Source organism: Conger conger, chromosome 2 (genome assembly GCF_963514075.1).
Source record: "Conger conger chromosome 2, fConCon1.1, whole genome shotgun sequence".
Lineage (NCBI taxonomy): Eukaryota > Metazoa > Chordata > Actinopteri > Anguilliformes > Congridae > Conger > Conger conger.
In genome coordinates, this window is record NC_083761.1 from 49186131 (window position 1) to 49208518 (window position 22388).

The 22388-nt window shown below is 41.7% G+C and overlaps 1 protein-coding gene across 1 annotated transcript; it reads right to left on the reverse strand.

Annotated features, from left to right (window-relative positions):
• Positions 1-914: 914 nt before the first annotated feature.
• On the reverse strand, positions 915-9451 carry pgap3 (post-GPI attachment to proteins phospholipase 3). The gene is made up of 8 exons (XM_061230733.1): positions 9047-9451; positions 7595-7692; positions 6433-6585; positions 6275-6337; positions 5465-5526; positions 5086-5222; positions 4463-4667; positions 915-3663 (listed from the first exon to the last, which is right to left on the reverse strand). Exons 1-8 carry the CDS (start codon positions 9252-9254, stop codon positions 3600-3602), a joined length of 990 nt encoding a protein of 329 aa, XP_061086717.1. The 5' UTR covers positions 9255-9451; the 3' UTR covers positions 915-3599.
• Between the last annotated feature and the right edge of the window lie 12937 nt (positions 9452-22388).

The following is a 22388-nucleotide window of genomic DNA, read 5'->3' on the forward strand; positions in this document are numbered from 1 at the left end:
TTGTTTAATCCATTTTTATGTTTGAGTGTATCTGACTGTGGTCTAATTCAGTGGTTCCCAAACTCAGTCCTCAGGTACTCAAGTACCCCTGTTTATGCTGGTTTTTGTTCCATCCCCAATTGCCATTGAATCATTTTAACAAGCTGTTAATAGTTCTTAATTAGGTGATTTTCATCATAGATTGGACTATGTACCTAAAACTACATTATGCCAGAAATAGCTTTGCAATGACAATAAAATGACTAAAGAATAAAATGACCATGTTCATATGGTAACCATCTTGCAAACAATTACAAAAGAAGAGGTAACAAATAAGTACTGAGGTTAATTAATAAGTGGTTAGTTTTGGTGGTTAGTTTTGGTGGCCATGTGTCAACACTTTCACCAATTAGGAGCCTACTGATTCGCCATTTCTGCAAAATGTATGCATTGGTTGCAATATAGCACAATATGAACATGGGAATTTTATTATTCTTGGTATGCATAGCATTTTGACAAAATGTAGTTTAAGAGGGCAAGTAATCCCTATAAACATGAAATGAACAGCTTGTTAAAATTCTTGGTTTGCAATTGTGGTTGGGAGCTGGAATGGAAACCAGCATACACAGGGGTACTCCAGGACCGAGTTTGGAAACCACTGCTCTAAATGACCATTCAAGGAAATGGTTTAGCAACTTGGCTGACTTGTGCGAAATGCGGGCTTCAGTCTCCAGTCTGGGATGGCTTTCATAGTCTTTGAAATTGCTTTGGATGTTGAGATCTTTAGAAGCTCAGCAGCAGGCAAGAGATGCCAGGCAGCTGGGCTGCCCTGGTATCTCCAGCAGTTTTTCCCACCCATCAACCCACTAAACCAGAACATGCATTTCTGCGTGTAGACCCAATGGCCACGTAAGGAAATAAATCTTCGGAAGTGCTTTTTAAATAACAGAGGACACTTTATTTGTTAAATTCTTAAAGCTTTTAAACAACCACGTGGTGTCATACAGGAGAAGAATGCATTTGGCAAGGAGAGTTACAGTGTACAGGGCAGCAGGCAGGGGCAGCACCGAGCCAGAGGAGTCTTGTCATGCTGGCTCGTTGAGGGGGAAGAGGAGTCTCTGAGGGATCTGAGCACAGCTGCACCAGGGGCATTCCTGTACGTCGGAGCAACGTCACACACCACTCAGGGGATAGGGCATCAATCAAAAAAGCAACAAACATGTCTGTACATTTTCAAATACTCCAGGACCTGATCACTGTGACACTTCGTACAGTTACGCTACCGTTTGATTATTAGCCCCCCCCCCAGAACAAATGGGGAACTATGACTGGATCCAATCTACTATTGACACCCAACACCAAAAGAAGCTCTGCCAGGCTTTTTTTTTCTTTCTTTTTTTTAATCACAAAGGAGATGGTAAGCTAATTGATGGAATATCATGCAGAAGGGTAAACTTGAGCCAAGAGTAGGCTGCCAGAGAATGAAAAACTCTCTGAGACTTGTCTGAGGCAGATATAATACTCTGTCACCATTCCTCAATCCCTTGTCACCCCACATATCTCCTCTCTCCCAGGCTCTCAGAGAAGCTATATATACCCATGGTCAATCTTTCTTTGCTGGGGCACTCACTCTTTCTGCTGCATGCCTTCATACACACTGAAGTCCACAGAATATCTTGCAGACAGGTTCAGTTCATTACGCTGTATAGATTATCCCATGCATATGATCATACTCTGCTCTATTTACAGATCACAATGTCACCCCCCCTCCCATCCCCTATACAGCTTACACACATACAAGGACGCACACACACACAGTAAGTGCACGTGAGTCAAGTATTAAGACAACCTCAGTGAACTAGCACATTAACACACCAGCCGTTTTCTCTTGCGTGCTCATCTGGGTGCCAACACTCATGACAAGGATGTTTTTCTATTCCTAACTTCATTCATATGAAACTTAACAATGTAGAAAAACTAAAGAAATTGGCACTTTTGCAACAAAAAAAGAAAGTGAAGACAATGCAGGAATATCCTACAGAAATGTCTAAAACACTTGTGCAAATGACAAAACTGTCAGGATTCCTGACAACGCACGCACGCACGCACGCACACACGCACACACGCACGCACCTCCTACCAAGACCATCAGGCACAAACGTGTTTGACAGGGCAGGACTTCAAATATGAGGTAAAACAGGTCAGTGACAGACAGCATCGCACTACAGGTATGTGGCACACAATGAAGGCACACAATGTCAACACGTATGCTGTAAAACACAAACAGTGGTCCGTGGCCCTCTCCCACTCGGTTCACATAGCTTGCTCAGCCAGTAGCCCAGGCCACCACGCCAGGCTGGTTTCTCATCACAGCGGTGCTCTCATTTCCCATCCTGCCTCGACATCCCACCCTTGTCTTTTCGGCTTTCTTTTAAACGGCTTCCCGCAGGTCCTTTCAAAGCACCTGTAAGTGTATGAATTTGTTGTAGGAACAGAAAGGCCATCCAGGTGAATGTGAATTAAACAGATCTGTTATCCCCTCGCCCACCACCCCTAAGGACTAAAAAGCAATCAGAGCAAATCGGTAAACAAAGCACAAATGGTCATAATCATTCAAACAATAATAAGGTAGAATAATGAAACCACAATCAATAAAAAAAGGGAAAAAAGCAATTCAAGCAGAAATGAAAATGGTAGATCAACAAAAGGCCCAGTCAACCCATGTGACCCTACCACCAGTCCCCTCTTAAGTAGTCTATTCACTCACCCCAACATTTTAAAAGCACCCATTTCTTTAGTCTAATTAGTAATGTTAAAGTGGCTGATTTCAGACACAAGAATTATGGCTGCCCTCTGCTGGCTGTCTTCAGAAGTGAAGTTTGAGGCCCAAATATGGCCTAATTCCAGGCCCCCCAAGTTAATTTAACTTGGAAATCTACACATAAAAAAAACTACTCCTCCAATATTGCCATTTTTGATGCTTTAGCTCTCAAGCCATTCCTTTCTAGCTTACCTAATTCAATACTCATAAAATATGGGCAGGCATTTTAAGCAAGCATGCAATGGAGAGCAACAGAGCATGTTTTTGAGTACTTAACCCTTCACTGGATAAAGTAAATCTGCTATACCACAATTTACCTTAGTTTGGACATTTCTGTATAGTAGATCATGAGTGCTAGAATTGTAGTACTCTGCCAAGTTTACAACACTGCCAATCCTTTAAACAAAGACAGTTATACATCCGGTCTGCCTGTTCTGACTTACTGCAGGAGTGACAGAAACACAGTGATCAGACCAGTGGGGTTGGGATCAGACAGTGTCTGCAAACTGTGCATAAGGAAATCAAATGGCAACCATTTAGAAACACTGTGTGGCTGACTGGGGCCCTGTTGGACCCATCTCCACAAGGCAAAGCTTAGTGAATGCGATGTTCAAGAAAGCCAAAATGCATACAAATCCCAAAACAAGAAAAGTGAAATAATTGTACACCCATGGAATGAAATACACAGCAAAGAAATGTGCGGTTGCCAAGACGACTGAGCTCTGTCCCCTTCTGGTGCTGGCTGCCCTGATTGGAGGAGTGCACAGGAAGAGGGGGGGGTTGTGTGGCCTTGCTCTCCCTACTCCAGCTTGACCCCGGTCTTCTCTGTGTTGAGTAGGTGCAGGCTGTCATCTATTAAGAAACTGAGGTGAAGAGCAGGAGGTTAGACAGGGTCAGAGAGATATTACACAGAGAAAGATGAGCCCTCATGTTGTCATTTCATAATTATTTGGAATACATTAGCCTTTATCAAATAAACATTGTGGTAGCAGTTTGTCGCAAAACTCTTAATTTGGAAGGCATTGATATAAACTACAGGCACACTTATAGTGCTTAGGATTTGTATGAGTACTGTGGCTCACTCCCTTGTTTGCAGTCATATAAGCACTCTTTCCCCTATAGGGAAAGTGAAAATACCATTCAGTTCTTAACCCATTAAGGTTTGCCCCCTTCCCTATGAAAGAGATGTGTAAACAGACTTGTGTAAACAAGGTGACTGCCCTTACCCAAATCTTTGTGATTGCGATACATTTTACATTTAATTATCAGTGGACAGTGGAGAGAGGAAACATCAAAAAAAGTCAATTTAATAATAAAAAATACATTCATAAATAAACCAGGACTGCCCTTACCCAAACCTTGACTCGTGCCAGTTGTTTTAAATAAAAGATTTAAAAAACATTATATATATATATAAAATTATATTATATGATATATAAAATCTTTTATATATCATCAAAAAAAAAAGTTTCCCCTCTTCATGGATTTTAGCATTGGAATATATCTGCATTACAATAATCAATAAATGGGCTGTAGATATTTGGCTGAATATGAAATGTAAAACCTTACTCATAAAACAAAGACCGAAGATTTACACTTTCTGTACGGCCTTCAGTGTCATTCTGGGCGGGTCGTTCGCTCAGTCGGTACCGGGCTCCTCACCTATAGAAGAGGAAGTGGACGGGCACGGTGCTGAGGTGCCAGACAGCATGAGCGTCCAGCACCCATAAGAGTGGGGGGAAGTCCAGGAGCTCCAGGAGGGCCAAGCCATGCAGCAGCAACACGACCACCCCGCACTTCCACCAGTACGGGAGCGTGCGCCGGTTCTGCCAGCACCAGCACAGCCACCATAGCAGGTTCACCATTCCTGAGGGAGTACAGCAGTGGGGGGGGGGGATTTTTTTTTATCAAGAATAAAACCACGGAGAACCATTGTTACAAATGGGCGCATGTACATGAGTGCAAACGGATAAATGGTAAATGGTTGGCATGTATATAGCACCTTTATTGAAAGCGCGTTACAATTTATGCTTCTCATTCACCCTTTCGTACACGCACTCGGTGTTCACCAACGGCGATTGGCTGCCATGCAAGGCACCAACCAGCTCATCAGGAGGACACACCCAGGGCGGGTTCGAGCCGGCAACCCTCCGACTGCTCTGACCGCTCTTACCAATGTCGCTCCCATAAGGACACACTGTACTGTAGTACTGTAATCAAACGGCTCCTGTAATAAAAGGTCTACCTCCCCCCCCCATTACTACCATAATCCCCAACATTCTTACCAATGGTGGCGTTGGCAGCCATGTTGTAGCCGTAGTCAAAACTGATGAAGGTGAGATAGGAGACATGAGACGTGAAGACGAGGATGAGCAGCACTCCCACTATGCTGGAGACTCCTGGCCTGCGCAGCCCTAATGTCCTGAGGGAGGGAAGAGCAGGAATACATTAAAAGGAAGAAGGAGAAGAATAGGCCTAAAAGCATGAGTGTTGCTCATCAGGGCTTCATTAGCACTAAACAAGGCATATAACAAGAACATGCCCAAACTTTTAATCCAAAGCTAAAAAGGTTCCACCAGCTAGAACATGAATTACCAATCTGGCACTAGTTATAAAAATACACTGAAACATTATCCACACCTGAGATGTGAGCTTACTGCTTACCTAACGCAACACAGGTAGATGGAGTAGAGAATGACAGCAGAGGCGCAGAAGTAGTCCATTTTCTGCACAGGAACACAAAGTCACAACCGACTCAAACATAACATTCATTAATTATTAGCAGGATTACCCTCTATGCCAGTTCAAGACAGCAAGCCCTTACACAACCATTCTAACCTTAGATACTTGGTCATTCTTTGCAAGGAGAAAGTGAAAGAAATTGCATAAAGGATGTGTATGTGTATATATATATATACTGATCTAAGGGCCTGTAGTGCTAGCATTCTGCCTCATTTGCTTTGTCAGTCTTTATTTTGTTGGTGAGTGCTCTTGCATGCATTTAAAATGAAATTCCCATATTTTTAAAATCAACTTGGCATGCCTCCTTAAGCTGCAACACCACACTATCTTTTTGACAACAAACTGCAATACTGGTTGGGTTGAAACTTTGTGCATACTTTGGTCGAAGTAGTCATTGTAGGTGAAACCGTGAGCAAATTAAGCTCTGTGGATGTTTGTTAGTAACCACTGGATTTTACTGGAACAGGGATGGTGCTGCTGAATTTTTTAATGGAATTTTTTGGCACACTGAGGCCAGAAAAGCAAGGGACCCTTTGAGTTATCAGGTTGAGCTGCAGCCTATAACTAGAAAGTTTCACTGACATGTGAAAAAGGTTATCTGCGTTGACAGATACTACTCCGGGCAAGTGGAAACATACCTTACTTGGGTGAACTGCCCTTTTAAGTAAAAGCAACATATTACACGTTTTGCAGCAATAGGTCAATCACGTTCATAAAGCCTATCCAAGTTACCTCTGTGAGATAGGTGTCCCTGGTGTGGAACACTGTGGACCAGAACCAGGCATTCAAAGAGACCTGTGAGATGGGCAAGAAACAGAATACAGGGAAACAATGATCACACTCCCACTCAACCAGTCCGAACATTTTCACAATCACAAGCTCACACGCACCAAGGAGAAGGCGTTGATGGTGTGGTACATGGGGCTCTGGCGTGGCACAGTGCTGCGGTAACGCAGTAACATTAGAAGGCAGGCGAGGCCATTCAGCAGGGAGGCCAGGGCAGACGCTGGCTCCTCAAAGCACAGGAAACGCACAAACGGCCACTGGGAGAAAAGGAGGAGAAGAGGAGAGAGTTAATACAAATCACATTTATTCAGTACTCATGTCGTCTGGCACCTCAGCACCGTGCCCGTCCACTTCCTCTTCTATAGGTGAGGGGCCCGGTACCGACTGAGCGAATCATGAGGAGAGGGAAGAAATATGTTATAGACATATATTATTCAAAAGTTAGTGAAATTTCAAGTGCATACATTCACTGCAACAGTTCAAAATCTAACTGAATTTATTTAACCAGAGTGCTGATTATTCATGAAATGCATGAATTTGCTGGAAACTGTCAAGTATGTACCATTTTTGAAGATTGTCTTTCTAGCCTTTTTCTTCATTGTGTGTAGTTTTCAAAACCTTGGATGAATATCACTTTATACATTAGGTTTCAATACAATACCTGTGTTCTTGGGCAGTCAGGCTGAAGCTAAGCACAGTACCACAGTACGAATTCATTGCTTAAGGTAAATGATTATGTAAACGTTTAGTTAGGGAAACCATCTGAATTGCTTGAATGAATGCAACTTAGGAGATTTAAGAGAAGAGTCTGCAACCTTCAGCATGAGTTCCACTTTTATTTGAAGATGTTTTACATTACATTACATTATTGGCATTTGGCAGACGCTCTTATCCAGAGCGACGTACAGTTGAGTAGACTAAGCAGGAGACAATCCTCTCCTGGAGCAATGCAGGGTTAAGGGCCTTGCTCAGGGGCCCAACGGCTGTGCGGATCTTACTGTAGCTACACTAGGATTAGAACCACCGACCTTGCGGGTCCCAGTCATTTACCTTAACCACAGGCCGCCCCAATTTTAAGATTCATTTTTTTATTATTTTTTTTTTTAAAGTATTTTGTAAGCCTATCAGAAGTAACGGCACACACCATTTTAGCATTTGGCCACATTATTAATAAAAAGGACAGATGCTAAAATGGGAAGATAGTCCTAAGAAAGGGAAAGAGGAAGCATCACTTTAAAAGCAGAAACACACAAGGAGCTTTCACACCTTGCCATGAAATTGAGGCACTCTGTACCCTTCGGCCTGGTATAACCCCACTGTGGTCCACATGCACTGGTATCGGCAGTCATCGCGACACGTCCAGCCTGTCCAGGGAAGAGATATAATCACTCAAGCGCATACACATTACACCAATAGAAACCGGAGGAAACACACATTGATGAGCATGTATACAGATATAGTCTACAGTATATTGACATAGATGTTTGTGATATTGTACATTTATCTATTAACAATGGCAATTATACATTGAGACACCAAGACCCTAATGCACCAGAAATCTGAAACAGTAACTTAAAGGTACAATAGGTCATTTCGGACTTCTAATGGTCAAGAGCAGAATTCATTACAGCAGGGGTGTCCAATCTTATCCAGAAAGGGCCGGTGTGTGTGCAGGTTGTTGTTTTAGCACAGGACTAAGACAGCTGATTCTACTCATCTAGGTCTTGATTAAAGACCACGATTAGTTCATTAGTATAATCAGGTGTGTTACTGCTGGGTTAAAACAAAAACCTGCACCCACGCCGGCCCTTTTAGGATAAGATTGGACACCCCTGCATTACAGCAACAAACACCGTCAAACCGCAGCATAGTTTTTCCTCCCCTTTCTCTGTGAACACGTTGACGTTGAAACCCACCATGCCATTGGCTGTGGCAATTAGAACCAATTTCCAACCAATGAGCTTGAATTATTGTACAGTTATACAATGTTTTGGTACAGTGTCAGTCCCTCAACTGTATATTTTGAAACCCAAATTTAAGGACACAGGCAGAGGGCGAGTCAACAAGTCAGTTAGCCTTTTTCAATGATAGAAGGGATTTTAACAACGGTTTAACGTAAAAATATTACCTTTTGTACCTTTAATAGTAAAGAAGTATTATCCCATGCATTAAGACCCCTTGTCCTTTAACTCACATTTCATTACTCAGACACCGGATAGCCTGTACGTACACACAATGACTACTGAAACAAGAGAGACCCATCTGTCAAACAGTACGGAGACAAACGGTCATACAGAAGATAACCGGTTCTAAAAGTAAAACACTGTGCAGCACGAACAAACACGGGCTACATTTTGGAGTGTATCCTTGACGTTTCCTATCTGACGAGTTAGCAAGCTCGTGAATTTAAGTTACAGAGGCGTGCAACAACGCCTTCTGGGCAATGTCGTTTTTGCATTCCACCATACTGCCATCTAGCTAGTTAGCTTGCCAGCCATTTTTATTCTGCATGCATAAAGCGAATTATATACATTAGGTTGTAAACTGGGAAACTGGTTTTGGCAAACATTCTATATAAATCTACAAACAAGAGCCAAGTTCTTAGCTAACCCAGCAAGTTCTGGCCATCTGAAGCTTCCTGTAACTAAAGCTCAGACATCAGAATGACTAGCTGGCTAACGTCAGACAACTCCAAATAACGGCGGCCTGATATCTCACCTGTCAGTGCCATATATCGCGGCTGAATGGACTGAAACCCTCTCAATCGAGCACCGGTGCAGTTTGTTCGGACACACTGCTTCACACAGTCTCTGTAAACTGGCTCCTTGTCACCCTGAGACGCAATGGTAGTTGCGGGGAACAGCAACAGAATGATGCTTGACAAGGCGAAGTATACAGCTGGACAGAATGGCAAGAACGAGGCCATGATCACTGTAAACCCGTCGTACGCGGTACTGAAGTGAAGGCACAACAAGGCCGAATCGGTACTTCAGGCCATCAAGACCCCCAAAAATCTGTCTTTCACCAGGACATTTCTAATTTAAATCGGGCCGAGCGCCTCTGAGTAGCCCGGTAGAGCGGTAAATCGTACTTGCTCCTCCCCTTTAGAAAGGAATGCAAAACATACCTGATCGTCACTAGGAAGTACTAAAACGACCCGGAAATTTGTGTCTGTGCCCTGTCAAAGATGGTGGATGAAATAACAAGATGCACGTGTAATAATAATTGAGAACGGCGTTCCCCCGCAAGTGTAATTTGTATTGGCGAATTGGGCTGGCTACGGGAATTGAAAAGAAAAATACAAGTTAGGTGTCATGAGGGGCCGACTTCATATGAATTGGCGAAACTATTAGCTCGAAAGTTTTTGTATTGCTAGGCTATGCTTAGATATCCTACAACAATGCTGTGAGCAATGTATTAACATTTGCAATTGTTTGCTAGGGTAACCAATGAGGATGTAAACAAACAGAACATAGTGAAGACAGTAAACTATGCTATTGGTGTCAAATAAGATCTCACCTATCCGTTGATAGAATCCAATATGAAGCAAAAGCAATAGGCCTCCTAAATAATGAAAAATATTCAGTATCTACAAATGCTGTTAAACAAAGTTATTTCAGCAATTGATATATTTATCCTATTTGTAAAACTGTGAGTTTCAGGAAATAGTCCGTATCTACATGGTGTCATGGAGCCATTGTGGCAGTTGTCACAGATGGTTCTACAGCAACAGAGTGTGGAGGAGCAGAAAAGCATTGGTTTTGTGCCTTGTTAAGGGTTTTGTCCTTTTTTTTTGGTCGGTGGGAATGAATGTATTTTTTATTTTTATTTTTTGCCACGTTTTTAATTGTATGTTTTAATAAATTAGAATTGTAACCCATTCATTGACATGCCTTAAAATCTGTAAAATAACCCTCTTGATTTTAAACTTGTTTACAGATATATTTTTTCTTATTATAGTACAAGTAGTACTGGACAACAAAGGTAGAGGGTGTTGTTGTTACACTACATGTTATTTGGCTGATGCTTTTATCCAAAGTGACTTACATGTGGGTTAGACTAAGCAGCCCCCCTGGTTCAATGTGGGGTTAAGGGCCTTGCTCAAGGAACCAACATCTTATAATGGCTACACTGGGTATCTGTTGAGGAAATATTTCTGTCGCTGTTCCTCCTTGTCCCTTTTAGGTGGGTGAAGTTGTTACAGCAGTGATGTTGAAAAAGCACTCAAGAGTCAATAGTTGTTCAAACTACAAATCTTTAGTTAAAAAATAAACAGATTAATCTGGAGAATCTGTGTACTCTGTGAACTGGCAGGCAGTTCCAAGCATAGGTTTTTCCTCAGACAAAAAGGAAAAGAATATTAGTGTGACTAATCCAAGATGTCCTTTCCCAAAAGCCCATTTTAAAACCCTTTTACGGGACCTAGGGGGTGAGGGTTCTGATCGTGGTCGGGGGTTGGGTCTGGGGTTTTTCGGCAATGGGTTAGGTGTATCCATGGTGTGATTTCCTTGACTTTAACTGCTGGTGTGGAAAATATCACCTGATAGGGTCCCACTTGTCTGGGGTGTTTCCACTTCCGCTTTAATTTTTTCACATAGACCCAGTCGCCAAGGATCACCTCCAGCTGTTCTCCTTCCTCTGCATTTGGTGGTGGTCAAGGGACCTGTTTGTTCTGGGAATAAATGACACTGACAATTTAAGTTTTTCAAATACCCCCCAAGTTCTGATTCCAACACCTCTAAACATCCTGGGCCTGGTCGCTGGAACATTCATTACCCTCCCTTCATGGGGTATCAAGTGTGTTATCCTGCTCCTGCTATTTCTCATGGCCATGAGAGCTAGGGGCAGGCACTTGACCCATGACATTCCTGTCTCTTTGCATGCTTTCATTATTTTATTTTTGAGAATGCCATTGCATCTCTTGACTATGCCGGCAGACTGTGGATGGTAAACTGTGGAGAATTTTTCGTTTGACTCCTGTCATGAAGCAAACTGATTTGATGATTTCTAATGTGAAATGTGTGCCATTGTCATTCAAAAGGGTCTGACTGCCCCCGAAGCGCGGGAAAATTTCTGTTACCAAAGCTTTGGCTGCAGTAGCTGCGTCTGCATGTCTTGTGGTGAATGCTTCAACCCACTTAGAAAACTTGTCAATGATCGCCAAACAATACCTTTTCCCCTCCACTCCACAGATTATATCTATGCAATCCATCACTAGATGGGTGAATGGGCCTTGAGCAGGGGGCATGCTTCCTGGTTGGGTGGGTATCCCTTTGTGCACATTGTTTTCTTGGCAAATTGAACAGTGTGAAATCCAATTGGTAACTGTTTCGGTACAATTTGGAGAAAACCAAAAATTTTTAATGTTCCGGATCATCTCCCCCCTTGCAGAGTAGCACACATCGTGAGCTTCTCTGCATAGGAGTTGCAACAGGGAGTTTGGGGCAACAACTTTGCCCGTGGAGTTCTGGCGCCATATGTCAGTGACAGGATTCTTGCTGCAACCTCTGAATTTCCAGAGATCTTGCTCAGTTGCTCAGCTCAGTGGAGGTTTATTGCTGAACCTCCAGAAGTTCTTGCAAAATAAATTCCTGTATTTCGATTACAGGTCAAGATGGTAGGTCAGAAGCTCTTTTAGCTGCAGCATCCATGTGCGCGTTGCTCTGGGAAACAGGGTCTTGTTTTTTTTGTGTGTGCTGCACATTTGATCATGGCTAGCTTTGATGGTAGTTCTATTTCCTTGAGTAAGGAAGAGATCGCTTTTTCATTTTTCACCGGTGTACCAGTAGCTGGTGGCATGGATGGTGCAGTGGGTAGCACTGCCGCCTCACAGCAAGGAGGTCCTGGGTTCGAATCCCCGTCAGCCAGGGCCTCTCTGTGTGGAGTTTGCATGGTCTCCCCATGTGCGTGTGGGCTTCCTCCGAGTGCTCCGGTTTCCTCCCACAGTCCAAAGACATGCAGGTTAGGCTGATTGGAGAGTCTAAATTGCCTGTGGGTATGAGTGTGTGAGTGAATGGTGTGTGAGCCCTGCGATGGACTGGCAACCTGTCCAGGGTGTATACCTGGATTATGACCTTCACCTGTTTCTTGATTACGTTCTGGATCTACCCTTGGTTAATAAAGCCAGCCATATTCTACTTATCCCTGAGTCTGTGCACGGCTCTTTTCTCCCACAACCTGACAAGCATCTCTGAACACACAACGCATCCAACCTTAAGTGGATAAGCTACGGCAGCTGAAGACCAATAAGTCTAAAAAATAAGTCATAAATACCTAATAAAGTGCTCACTGAGTGTACATCATATTCTCATGTCCATTCTTTCCCTCATTTCACTGATGTGCCTCATACTATTCGTGGTTATGTTACATACATTCAGCGACCACTTTATTACGTATACCTGTACACCAGTTTGTTCATGCAAATATCCAAACAGCTAATCATGTAGCAGAAACTCAATGTATTAAACAATGCAGACATGGTCAAGAGGTCCAGTTGTTGGCCAGTCCAAACAACAGAATGAGGACGAAAGAGAAAGAGCAATGGTGTATGTTTGGGATTTTTTGTCTAAAACGAGTGTTCAGCAAGTACTTAAACTAGTGCTTCAATTCAGGACTACAAATCAGTTGGTATTTCAAATAAAGCACTGAGCAGGAAGCAGTAGATGGCAGATAAAGACAGCTGTTGCTCATGAAATCCAAATGAAAAGGGGAATATTTCAAGACAAATTTATGGAAAGACATGAAATGGCTTTATTTAGTAATTTAATAAAAACATGAAATTGCATATTACAGTTTTTTACAAGCACTTTGCCACTAATTTCAGAACCTTGAGGTAATTTCAAAACTGTAGACACAAAACTCTAAACGGGTAATCAAAATGCATTTTTCAAAACTCTAAACACTTTTATCAATTGCTTACAATGTGACAAGGCGAGTCAGACTCGCTGTTGTCCCCAATGGTGCAGTAATTGGGGTGGGGGGGAGTGGCACCGGCAGGATCTCATCTGTTGAACCAATCTCTTGGCCTACCTTTTAAATGTTTTTCCTTTCTTTCCTGTGATCTCTCTGATCGATTTCCTGTTTCCTGTCTCGTCCTCATGTCTGCCTGCCTTACCACGAGAGGTAAGAAAACATCTATTCTGTTTCCCCCCTGATAATATTGCGTGGGTTAGGATTTAGCGGTGTCCCCTGATTTCGGTAGGTGGGCTATATTTTTATAGCTGTAATTACTTGGCATTCATCGACAGTAACGTTATATTCTCTTCTAATTCATTTATTAAGATGCGTCTGTTTGCGGAGTCTTCTCAACTCATGCAGTTTAGAATTCCACGGATTGTTTGGTAATGTACCGTTTCGCTGTATGTATATTCCGATTGGATTTTAACTATAAAATACCAGATTAACAGTGACTCTTTCTTCGCTTTGTAGGTGCAATAGTCACTGCGGTTTTGCCTCGGTGCGGTTTTGTTTGAAGTTCGTTTGTTTGCGCTTGTCAGGCAGGCGGAACCCGCCTGCTGTCGAGCACGTTCGCTAGTGTCCCGTGTTACACGGACGACCTAAGGTGCGTAGCGGCTGGTGCGCGTGGTGTGAAGCCTATATTACACCTCCGTGCCTGGAGTCTTCTTGGCGTGGCTTCTTAGAGGTGCCTTTTCTTTATTTTCATGTATTGAAGCAACTGGTATAGGTAGGCTGTAGTTAGGTTTATTAATTGGACTCCTAGGACTTGTCTCTTGTTGTATGGTGGGCTCGGCGCTGATTGGTGGCGGTGTTAGTCAATAGGGGTACCCTCCTCACGTGTTAGTGTTAATGGCACCTGAATCATATAGTATCTCCTTGTTTGCAGTAAGGCTTGCTGTGAGAGCACTGGGTGGTAACTACACATTGGGAGCCCTGAAGGTGAGTTTCCCATCAGCGTTGTCACCCACCATCCTTAACCTTTACATCAGTCTATTTTATCCCTATTTATTCTGGTAAAATTGATGTTCAAAATAAATATATTTTTATACGAATATGCACGTTTGTCTTAACCGCATTATTGCCTTCCAGCATCAGAATTGATTTAATAAAGTAATTGCATTTAACTTCGACCACGTCTCTGTCTTGTTATTAACAAACTGTAGAGGGGGCCTCTTATATTGTGTGACTGGGTGTACTTCAGGTTGAACCTTACATTTATGCACCCGGTTACACTTACAATATACATAAACCAAAAATAATTTTATTACTAAATCACTCAATTTACTTTCAAAGTATTGGCATTTCAAAATGAAATTTAAAAAAAAATGTATTTCCATCCATTACAGTGCATCTAACTACAATTTTTAGTAGTTGGATACACTGGTAAGTGTAACATTACATTACAAGGCATTTAGCAGATGCTCTTATCCAGAGCGACGTACAACGAAGTGCAGATCAAACAAGTACAAGTGTGAAGAGGACCTGAGAGGACAGTACAATTCCAAGTCCTAGTGTAACAATACAGACACAATCGGGACCCTTGAAGAATGCATCAACTTCCAAACTAGCATACCACAGTTGGCAGCTAGAATACCCCGAGTACAACAATACAATAGCTAATACAAAAAAAATTACATCTATACAACTATACAAGTGCCATTAGTCTATGGTATATATAAGGCTAATCATGGTGGTGGGTTAGGGAGGGAAAGGTGTAGCCTGAAGAGATGAGTCTTCAGTCTGCGCTTGAAAGAGGTCAGACTCTGCCGTTCTGACATCCACCGGGAGGTCATTCCACCACCATGGGTCAGGACATACGGCAGTCGTGAGCGAGAAGTGCAGGTGTGGCGAGGGGGAGGCGCCAGACGGCACAAAGTGGCAGTCCAGGTGGGACAGGACCATTGCTTGGACTCTAGGAAGATTACTCCTAAAGCATAGTTTTATGGAAACAGATTACTTGTAATATGTTTAGATCATGAACATTGACACCAGTTAAATTACTTTGGAACTGTCAGGGTTTGGAGGTAGTACCGGTGGTGGTCACCAGGGGGCTTTATTATTTTCACCTGACCCTCATTAGTGCCAAGGGAGCCTACCTCCGGAAGGTATTTAAAGCACTCAATGACAGTCGGTCGACGCTTTGGTGTCCACGGTTCACTCCGGCTCAAAGCTGGTAAAGCACACGGTAGACTCGGTAACCAAATGAGTCAGGTATCGTGCTGGTGTGGTTTTGTTTCTCTTTAAAGAAAAAGGTAAGGAAGGCGCTTGTTAGTGCAGTGTGCACAAGCAGACGCCTTCCTAAAGGTTCTTGGTTTCTCTTTTTATTTTCGTGCTCGTGTGAGCCTTTGGGTGAGGGACGTTGTCCCTGGTAATTGTATTTTGATTTGAGTTTATTTTCCTGAGCAGTGTCTCATGGTTCTTTATTTTCGTGCCTAGTTTTTTGCTCGGTTGTACTTTTATTTCTGTTCCCTGGGCTGGGGTTTTCTGTGCTCGCTTTTCAGCTCGTATTTTGGTCGGGTTAGTCGCCCTGTTTTTAAAGGGTCGCTTTTATTTCTGATAGCCGTTTTGGGCGCTACTTATTATTTGGTCGGAGAAGTGTCTACGAGTTCTTTTCTGTTCCTCCCCCTGTTTCGGGAGAAGTCCCCTTCCGTATCTGTGTTTTCCCTGTTCCCTTATCTCCTGGGATTTGGTGGTATTAATATAAGATTAATACTTACTAGGTATTACCCTTAGTTTGCTCCTGGCTCTCCGCCCATCTCTGTCCTTACAGGAACAGGATACATTTTACCACATTATCATCGAATGTAATATTGCATCGCCATCTTTCGTTGCAGTGGTTTTCAACATTTTTTGACACGCACGTTTGAGCTGGAGTTCAAATGACTGATGATTGATTTTACATAGTGGTAAGAGCAGGAGTAAGGATGTGTATCCACCTGCAACAACATAGTGACAACATGGAGCAGTCAGATGATCCATGTGAGAATAGAGATCAAGCAGTGAGAGGAGGAGGAGGTGGTCAATGGAATGGCAGACAACAAGTACTCCTTCAGAGAGGTGGCCTTGTTTCTCGTCTTCGAGGTGGGGGTGTCTGGTAGAGGACCATGTCTTTCACTGCAGTTCAGTATTGTCTGTTCATTTCATTCATAAAATGGATAAAAATGACCAAACCACTGCAAGCATGTCTCAAAGCAAAAGCACCAGCTCTAGAATTTTTTGTGTCAATCATAGAACACTTACAACCAGTGGCATTACAGTTGATGCACTATTTTAAGTTAGTGATTTCCAAATTGGACTGTAGAAATGCATAGTTTTTGGTGGTTCAGCCAGATTTGGGATTTGTCTGACAACGACCAACTCCCATTGACAATTGGCTAATTGCATAGTCCAAGTTTGAATTAATCAAGTCCAGTATGTATTCATGTTTTAACGATGGATAACTTATTGCTGATGAGAAGGTTTTATTATGTATGGCTTCATATTACACGGGAGCAATATTTAAGATCAGTGTTACAATTAATTCAACAAAGTACCAGGAAAGTTTGGCAGAAAATCTGGTTGTCTCTGCTAGGAAGCTAAAACTTGGTCATAGGTAGATTTTTCAGCAGGACAATGAGTCCAAACTTAGATAAAAATCCACACAGAAATGGTTGAGTGAAAACAGGATCTATGCTCTGCATTGCCCATTTCAATCTCATCGGACACCTGTGGTCTGAACTGCAGAGGGGGGTCCATAAGCACAAATTCAAGGATATCAATGATTCTGAAAAGTTCTGCCAAGGAAAAGGCTAATCAATCACTTTGCACAAAGTTTTAAACTAGGGGTGCCAATAATTGTGAAACCTGTTTTTGGTGAAAAAAAATGTTTCATTAACTTTGGTTGATTCAGTTGTAGCATTAATAAAGTGCACTACTTTGCACATGTTGGAAAATGAAGCTTTTACTTTAGAGTTGTGCATATTAATGGCAATATTAATTGCCAATAGTTCTGAAGCCCACTGTACATGTACAAAATGAATTAAATGAACAAAGCTTAAACAAAAGCAAAGGCATTGTCATTTAATTTTTTGCAAAACCTATCACAATAAATTGCTAATTGTATGATAAAAGTATCATTCTGGCCTGTTACATTCTACTGGACAGTGCTGTCACGTTTCAGGTCTGTCTTGCCATGTTTTATGTTTATTCATGTTGTCTTAGTCACGTAGTGTCTTATGTATTATGTTAGTCTAGGTTCGTCATGTTGTTTAGTTATGTTTCGTTACGATTTATTTTCTTGTCATGTCTAGTTATGTTTCGTACGATTATATTACCTTGTTATGTTGATTGGTTATCGTCTTAGTTTCGCTTTGTGTTATGTTTTGATTTATGTTTATTGTTACGTTAACTGGTCGTTGTTTATGCATACACTTTTACATGTCTTTCCGCAAACCTTGCGTTCCGCCTTTTTTCTCTCTCCCCTTCTGTCATTCACTCCCTAATTGTTTCCATTTGTCTATTTACTAAAACTACTAACGCTAGATCAGGATTGGGTAGAAACTAACAAACTAATCATGTGTTTATGTTACCTTACGTTTCTCGTGCATGTAATTTACTAATTTACTAATGCTAGGGCAGGATGGGTTTATTACTAACGATTACTAATCTCCTTGTTAAACTTGTCATCCATTGCACCTGTTTTCCATTTCCTTACTACCTCTTACTAATTGTCTACACCTGTCTACACCCGCATTTATAGCCCAGTCGCGCAACTGTTCTTCGCGAAATTGTCTGCCTCTGTTTACCACGCAACTCTTGAGCATTTACTACTATTGATTACACGTTACGATCCAAGCCTGTTTACCGACCATTGATTATTGATTTCTGTTTTGTGACCATCGTTTGTTTTTTGACCACGTCCTCGCCTACCGTTTTTGTGCTTTTGCTTCGCTGATTGTTTCATGGTTTCGACTCCCGCTTCGCCCACGACTACGCCTCTGCCTGCCGTCCGTCTGTTCATCTGCCCCGCTGACGGCTCTCCTGCTACCGGACCTCCCTGCACGTCTACCGACTACGAGTTTGCCTCTTCCCTCGGCACCGTGCTTTTTGTTTGTTTACTATTTGTTTGGCTGGATCTACGTGTATGGACTTTGCTTGTTTTGACTACGCTCCTGGGATTCGTCCCGAATAAAGCCCTGAGGGGTCTTTATATTACTATTGTTTCTGAGTCGTGCATTTTGGGTCCAACCCCCACGCACCCGTCTCAAGTGCGTTATAGACAAAATTCTTGACATCCAAATTTGCCTTCTCGAGAAGGACTTGAAGAAACACACCTTCAGCTTAAAATCGAATTATATACATTCTCTAAATATTTCAAAATAAATCTGGAATCAACCTTAGAATAAGTATTTTTGCTTCAGCAATATTTCAGTTTACCTATACTCTCCAGATAAAGTAATTGCATCACACAGCCTGCAGTCATAGGGCCAATCAAGGCAGGAATGGCCACGTTGCAGAGAAACTCCTTCTCTGAGACATGCATTAAAGATTTAAATGAGTAAGCAGCCACTGGAGGAAGGTAAGTTAACAGAGTTGTTACTAGATTGTTGGTGATCGCTTGGATGGCTTTTCTCTTAAGATGGTGAACATCTCCACTCCCAGGCCCCGAATTCCTCAAAACCTTAAGAATGGAGAGGTCACAGAGCACCAGCATCAGGAGGATAAGGCAATATGAAAGAATGGTCATGGGGCTGTTAAAAAAACCATCCAAAATAAAGAAAAGGATACCATATGCTATGGTGCAGACCCAGACACCGGCTGAAAGCAGCATTCTGTATTTGAGGCTCTTGCTGGCCCTGTAGGTGATTGGGTACACAACGGCTAAGTACCAGTCCACGTTAAGACAAACCACAAATAGTGGTCTCCCAGTGATGGTGAAAGAGAACATAAAATCACCAAATTTATCAATTGCTCTAATGTGCCAGATTAAGTAACTGAGTGTACTGGAAGGGATGGAAATGTTGAAAAGAATATCCATGACAGTAAGGTTGAAGATGAAGAGATCATTGGTGATATTTCTGGAGTCTCTTTTGTACCCGTCTAGTAGTTCCCACATTACTGCTAGACTGGATGGTAAACCCAGCAGGAAAATAACTGCAGAGAAAGCTCCCCATACCAGAGGACCAGTGAGATACTCTGTACAGTAGTAGTCAACCCATTCTTCATTATTACTGGAGTTCCTGCTGAAATTAGACAATGGGAGCTGCATCTCTAATGTTTTATCCCAACATTGAGGTCATGTCCTGAGGGAGAAAAAGTTTGGACAATGAATAGCATATTGCCTTTGAGTTTGCAATACGTAGATTTTCACAGTGCAAATTTGGGTGACAGAAAAAAAGAATCATGTTCATTTTTACAGATCAGATTGCATAATAATCCTTGTACAATTTCCATCCAAAATCCCAAGCAAGGCTGATCTTTACAATTCTTATGTAAAATAGAATTGTTATTTTTACTACAGACAAATAACACTTCAGAACTGACTTGAACAGGTTAATTGTCTTGAAACAAAATGCAAGACAGAGAAATTTCACTGCATTCACAAAGAAATGGCATTCAAATGTCTTAAAAATTAGTTGCGAAAATTATAGAATTGTGTTTTTCTGAGCCCAATTCTAATCCATTACTTTTCCGTAGGAAGCATATTGTGAAGTACAGTACGGCCAGAAATATTAAATATGTAGGTTGCACGTACCTTCATTCAAGATGAATGCTGGCATTGACAGAATTCTCATCAAACTTAACAGAGACTGTGGATCTCCAGGTCCATATATATGCATGAGCTGGTGAATTCCACAGTCGCGTATCTCTGGAACCACGTGTCATGGCTTTATTAACATACCACTTAGCAGTGTAAGGACAAAAAAATGTAAATCTGTATACAGACCTGCACTTGGATTGGTATACAATTATGGCATATATGGTGCCTAACAATGGCAAAAACAAAAAAGTTGTTTTTGAATTTGGTGAATTGATTTGTGGAATGAAATATGTAATTCTGGGGAAGTACGGGGTCCACCTCTTTTTTGCACTGTGACTGTATCTTGGTCACATATATTTCTTCATGTCTATTTTATGCTTTCTGTCACGTGATTTGAATAGCAGAGACATGAACATATTACAGAGTTGTCCTTAACCTTCACAGAGCTTAAATGTAAATCATGTGTAAATCCACCAGCATGGGTATAATGTATGTCACGCTAGAAGTGCAGGTGCTTCCTCTTGAGCCAACAGATTTGCATATGGTCTTATATTATTCCTGCTTATCTGCTTAAATGCCCAATTTAATTTATTAGAACTCAATGCTCAGCTCTGCTATCATTTCAGGAGAGTGCAGACATACGTGTATTACACTGCAATTTTAAGGCACACAAACATGAGTTGGAAGAAGGTAAAATGTAAATGTAAATGTAAGAAGGGGCAGCACGGATGGTGCAGTGGGTAGCACTGCCGCTTCATAGCAAGGAGGTCCTGGATTCGAATCCCGGTTGGCCGGGGCCTCTCTGTGTGGAGTTTGCATGTTCTCCCCGTGTTCATGTGGGTTTCCTCCCACAGTCCAAAGACATGCAGGTTAGGCTGATTGGAGACTCTAATTTGCCCGTGGGTATGAGTGCGTGAGTGAATGGTGTGTGTGCCCTGTGATGGACTGGTGACCTGTCCAGGGTGTATTCCTGCCTTTCGCCCAGTGTATGCTGGGATAGGCTCTAGCCCCCCTGCGACCCTGTTCGGGATAAGCAGGTTAAGATAATGGATGGATGGATGGACTTGGAAGAAGACATTAATGTGGAAAAAGTGTGATCTAAGTGACTTGGTGAAAAAACAAAAATAAAAATCCAGTGAGCAGCAGTTCTGCAGACAGAAATGTCTTGTTAATGAGAGACAGAGGAGAATGGCCAGACTAGTCAAAGCTGACAGGAAGGTGACAATAATGCAAATAACCATGTTACAACAGTGGTATGCAAAACAGCATCTCTGAACACACAATACTTAAAACTTTTTGAAGTGGATGGGCTACAGCAGCAAAAGGCCAATAAGTAAAAACAACTCTAATAAATACTTAATAAAGTGTGTCAGAAAAATCATGGAATTAAGGTAAACAATTTTTTGCATTTCCCCCCAAATTTGGCCTCTCACATTACAGCTGTGCCACCTGTTGTAACCTGATGAATCCTGACTGAATTGGATTCATCCTATGGGATTATTTGTCTGACGACGACCAACTCCCATTGATAATTGGCTAATTGCATAGTCCAAGTTTGAACAAATCAAGTCCAGTATGTATTCATGTCTTATGGATGGATAACTTATTGCTGAGAAGAAGGTTATGTTTTATTATGTATGGCTTCATATTACAAGGGAGCAATATTTGAGACCAATGTTGCAATTAATTTAACAAAGTACCAGGAAAGTTTGGCAGAAAATCTGGTTGTCTCTGCTAGGAAGCTAAAACTTGGTCATAGGTAGATTTTTCAGCAGGACAATGAGTCCAAACTTAGATAAAAATCCACACAGAAATGGTTGAGTGAAAACAGGATCTATGCTCTGCATTGCCCATTTCAATCTCATCGGACACCTGTGGTCTGAACTGCAGAGGGGGGTCCATAAGCACAAATTCAAGGATATCAATGATTCTGAAAAGTTCTGCCAAGGAAAAGGCTAATCAATCACTTTGCACAAAGTTTTAAACCAGGGGTGCCAATAATTGTGAAACCTGTTTTTGGGGGAAATACATTTTTATTTGAACATTTTTATCAACTTTGGTTGATTCAGTTGTAGCATTAATAAAGTGCAGTACTTTACATATGTTGGAAAATAAATCTCACATCAATAACTGTCTTAATTAATAGTTTATAGTATTCTTTGTGCATATTTATCAAAGTCCAAAATGAATGAAATGAACAAAGCCATCAAAGCTTATACAAAAAAAGAAAAAGGCAAAGGCAGTTCCATTTAATTAAATTTGTTGCAAAACCTATAACAATAAATTGCTTAATGAAAGTATCATTCTGGCCTGTTAAATTCTACTGGACAGTGTGTTATTGACAAAATTCTTGTAATCCAAATT

Coding starts and splice junctions, on each gene's coding strand:
- pgap3 (XM_061230733.1), bottom strand. CDS start 9,254: ATGGCCTCGTTCTTGCCATTCTGTCCAGCTGTATACTTCGCCTTGTCA. Junction 5,527..6,274: donor GGGACACCTATCTCACAGAG/GTAACTTGGATA, acceptor GTTCCTGTGCAG/AAAATGGACTACTTCTGCGC. Junction 3,664..4,462: donor GTCCACTTCCTCTTCTATAG/GTGAGGAGCCCG, acceptor TCTTCACCTCAG/TTTCTTAATAGATGACAGCC.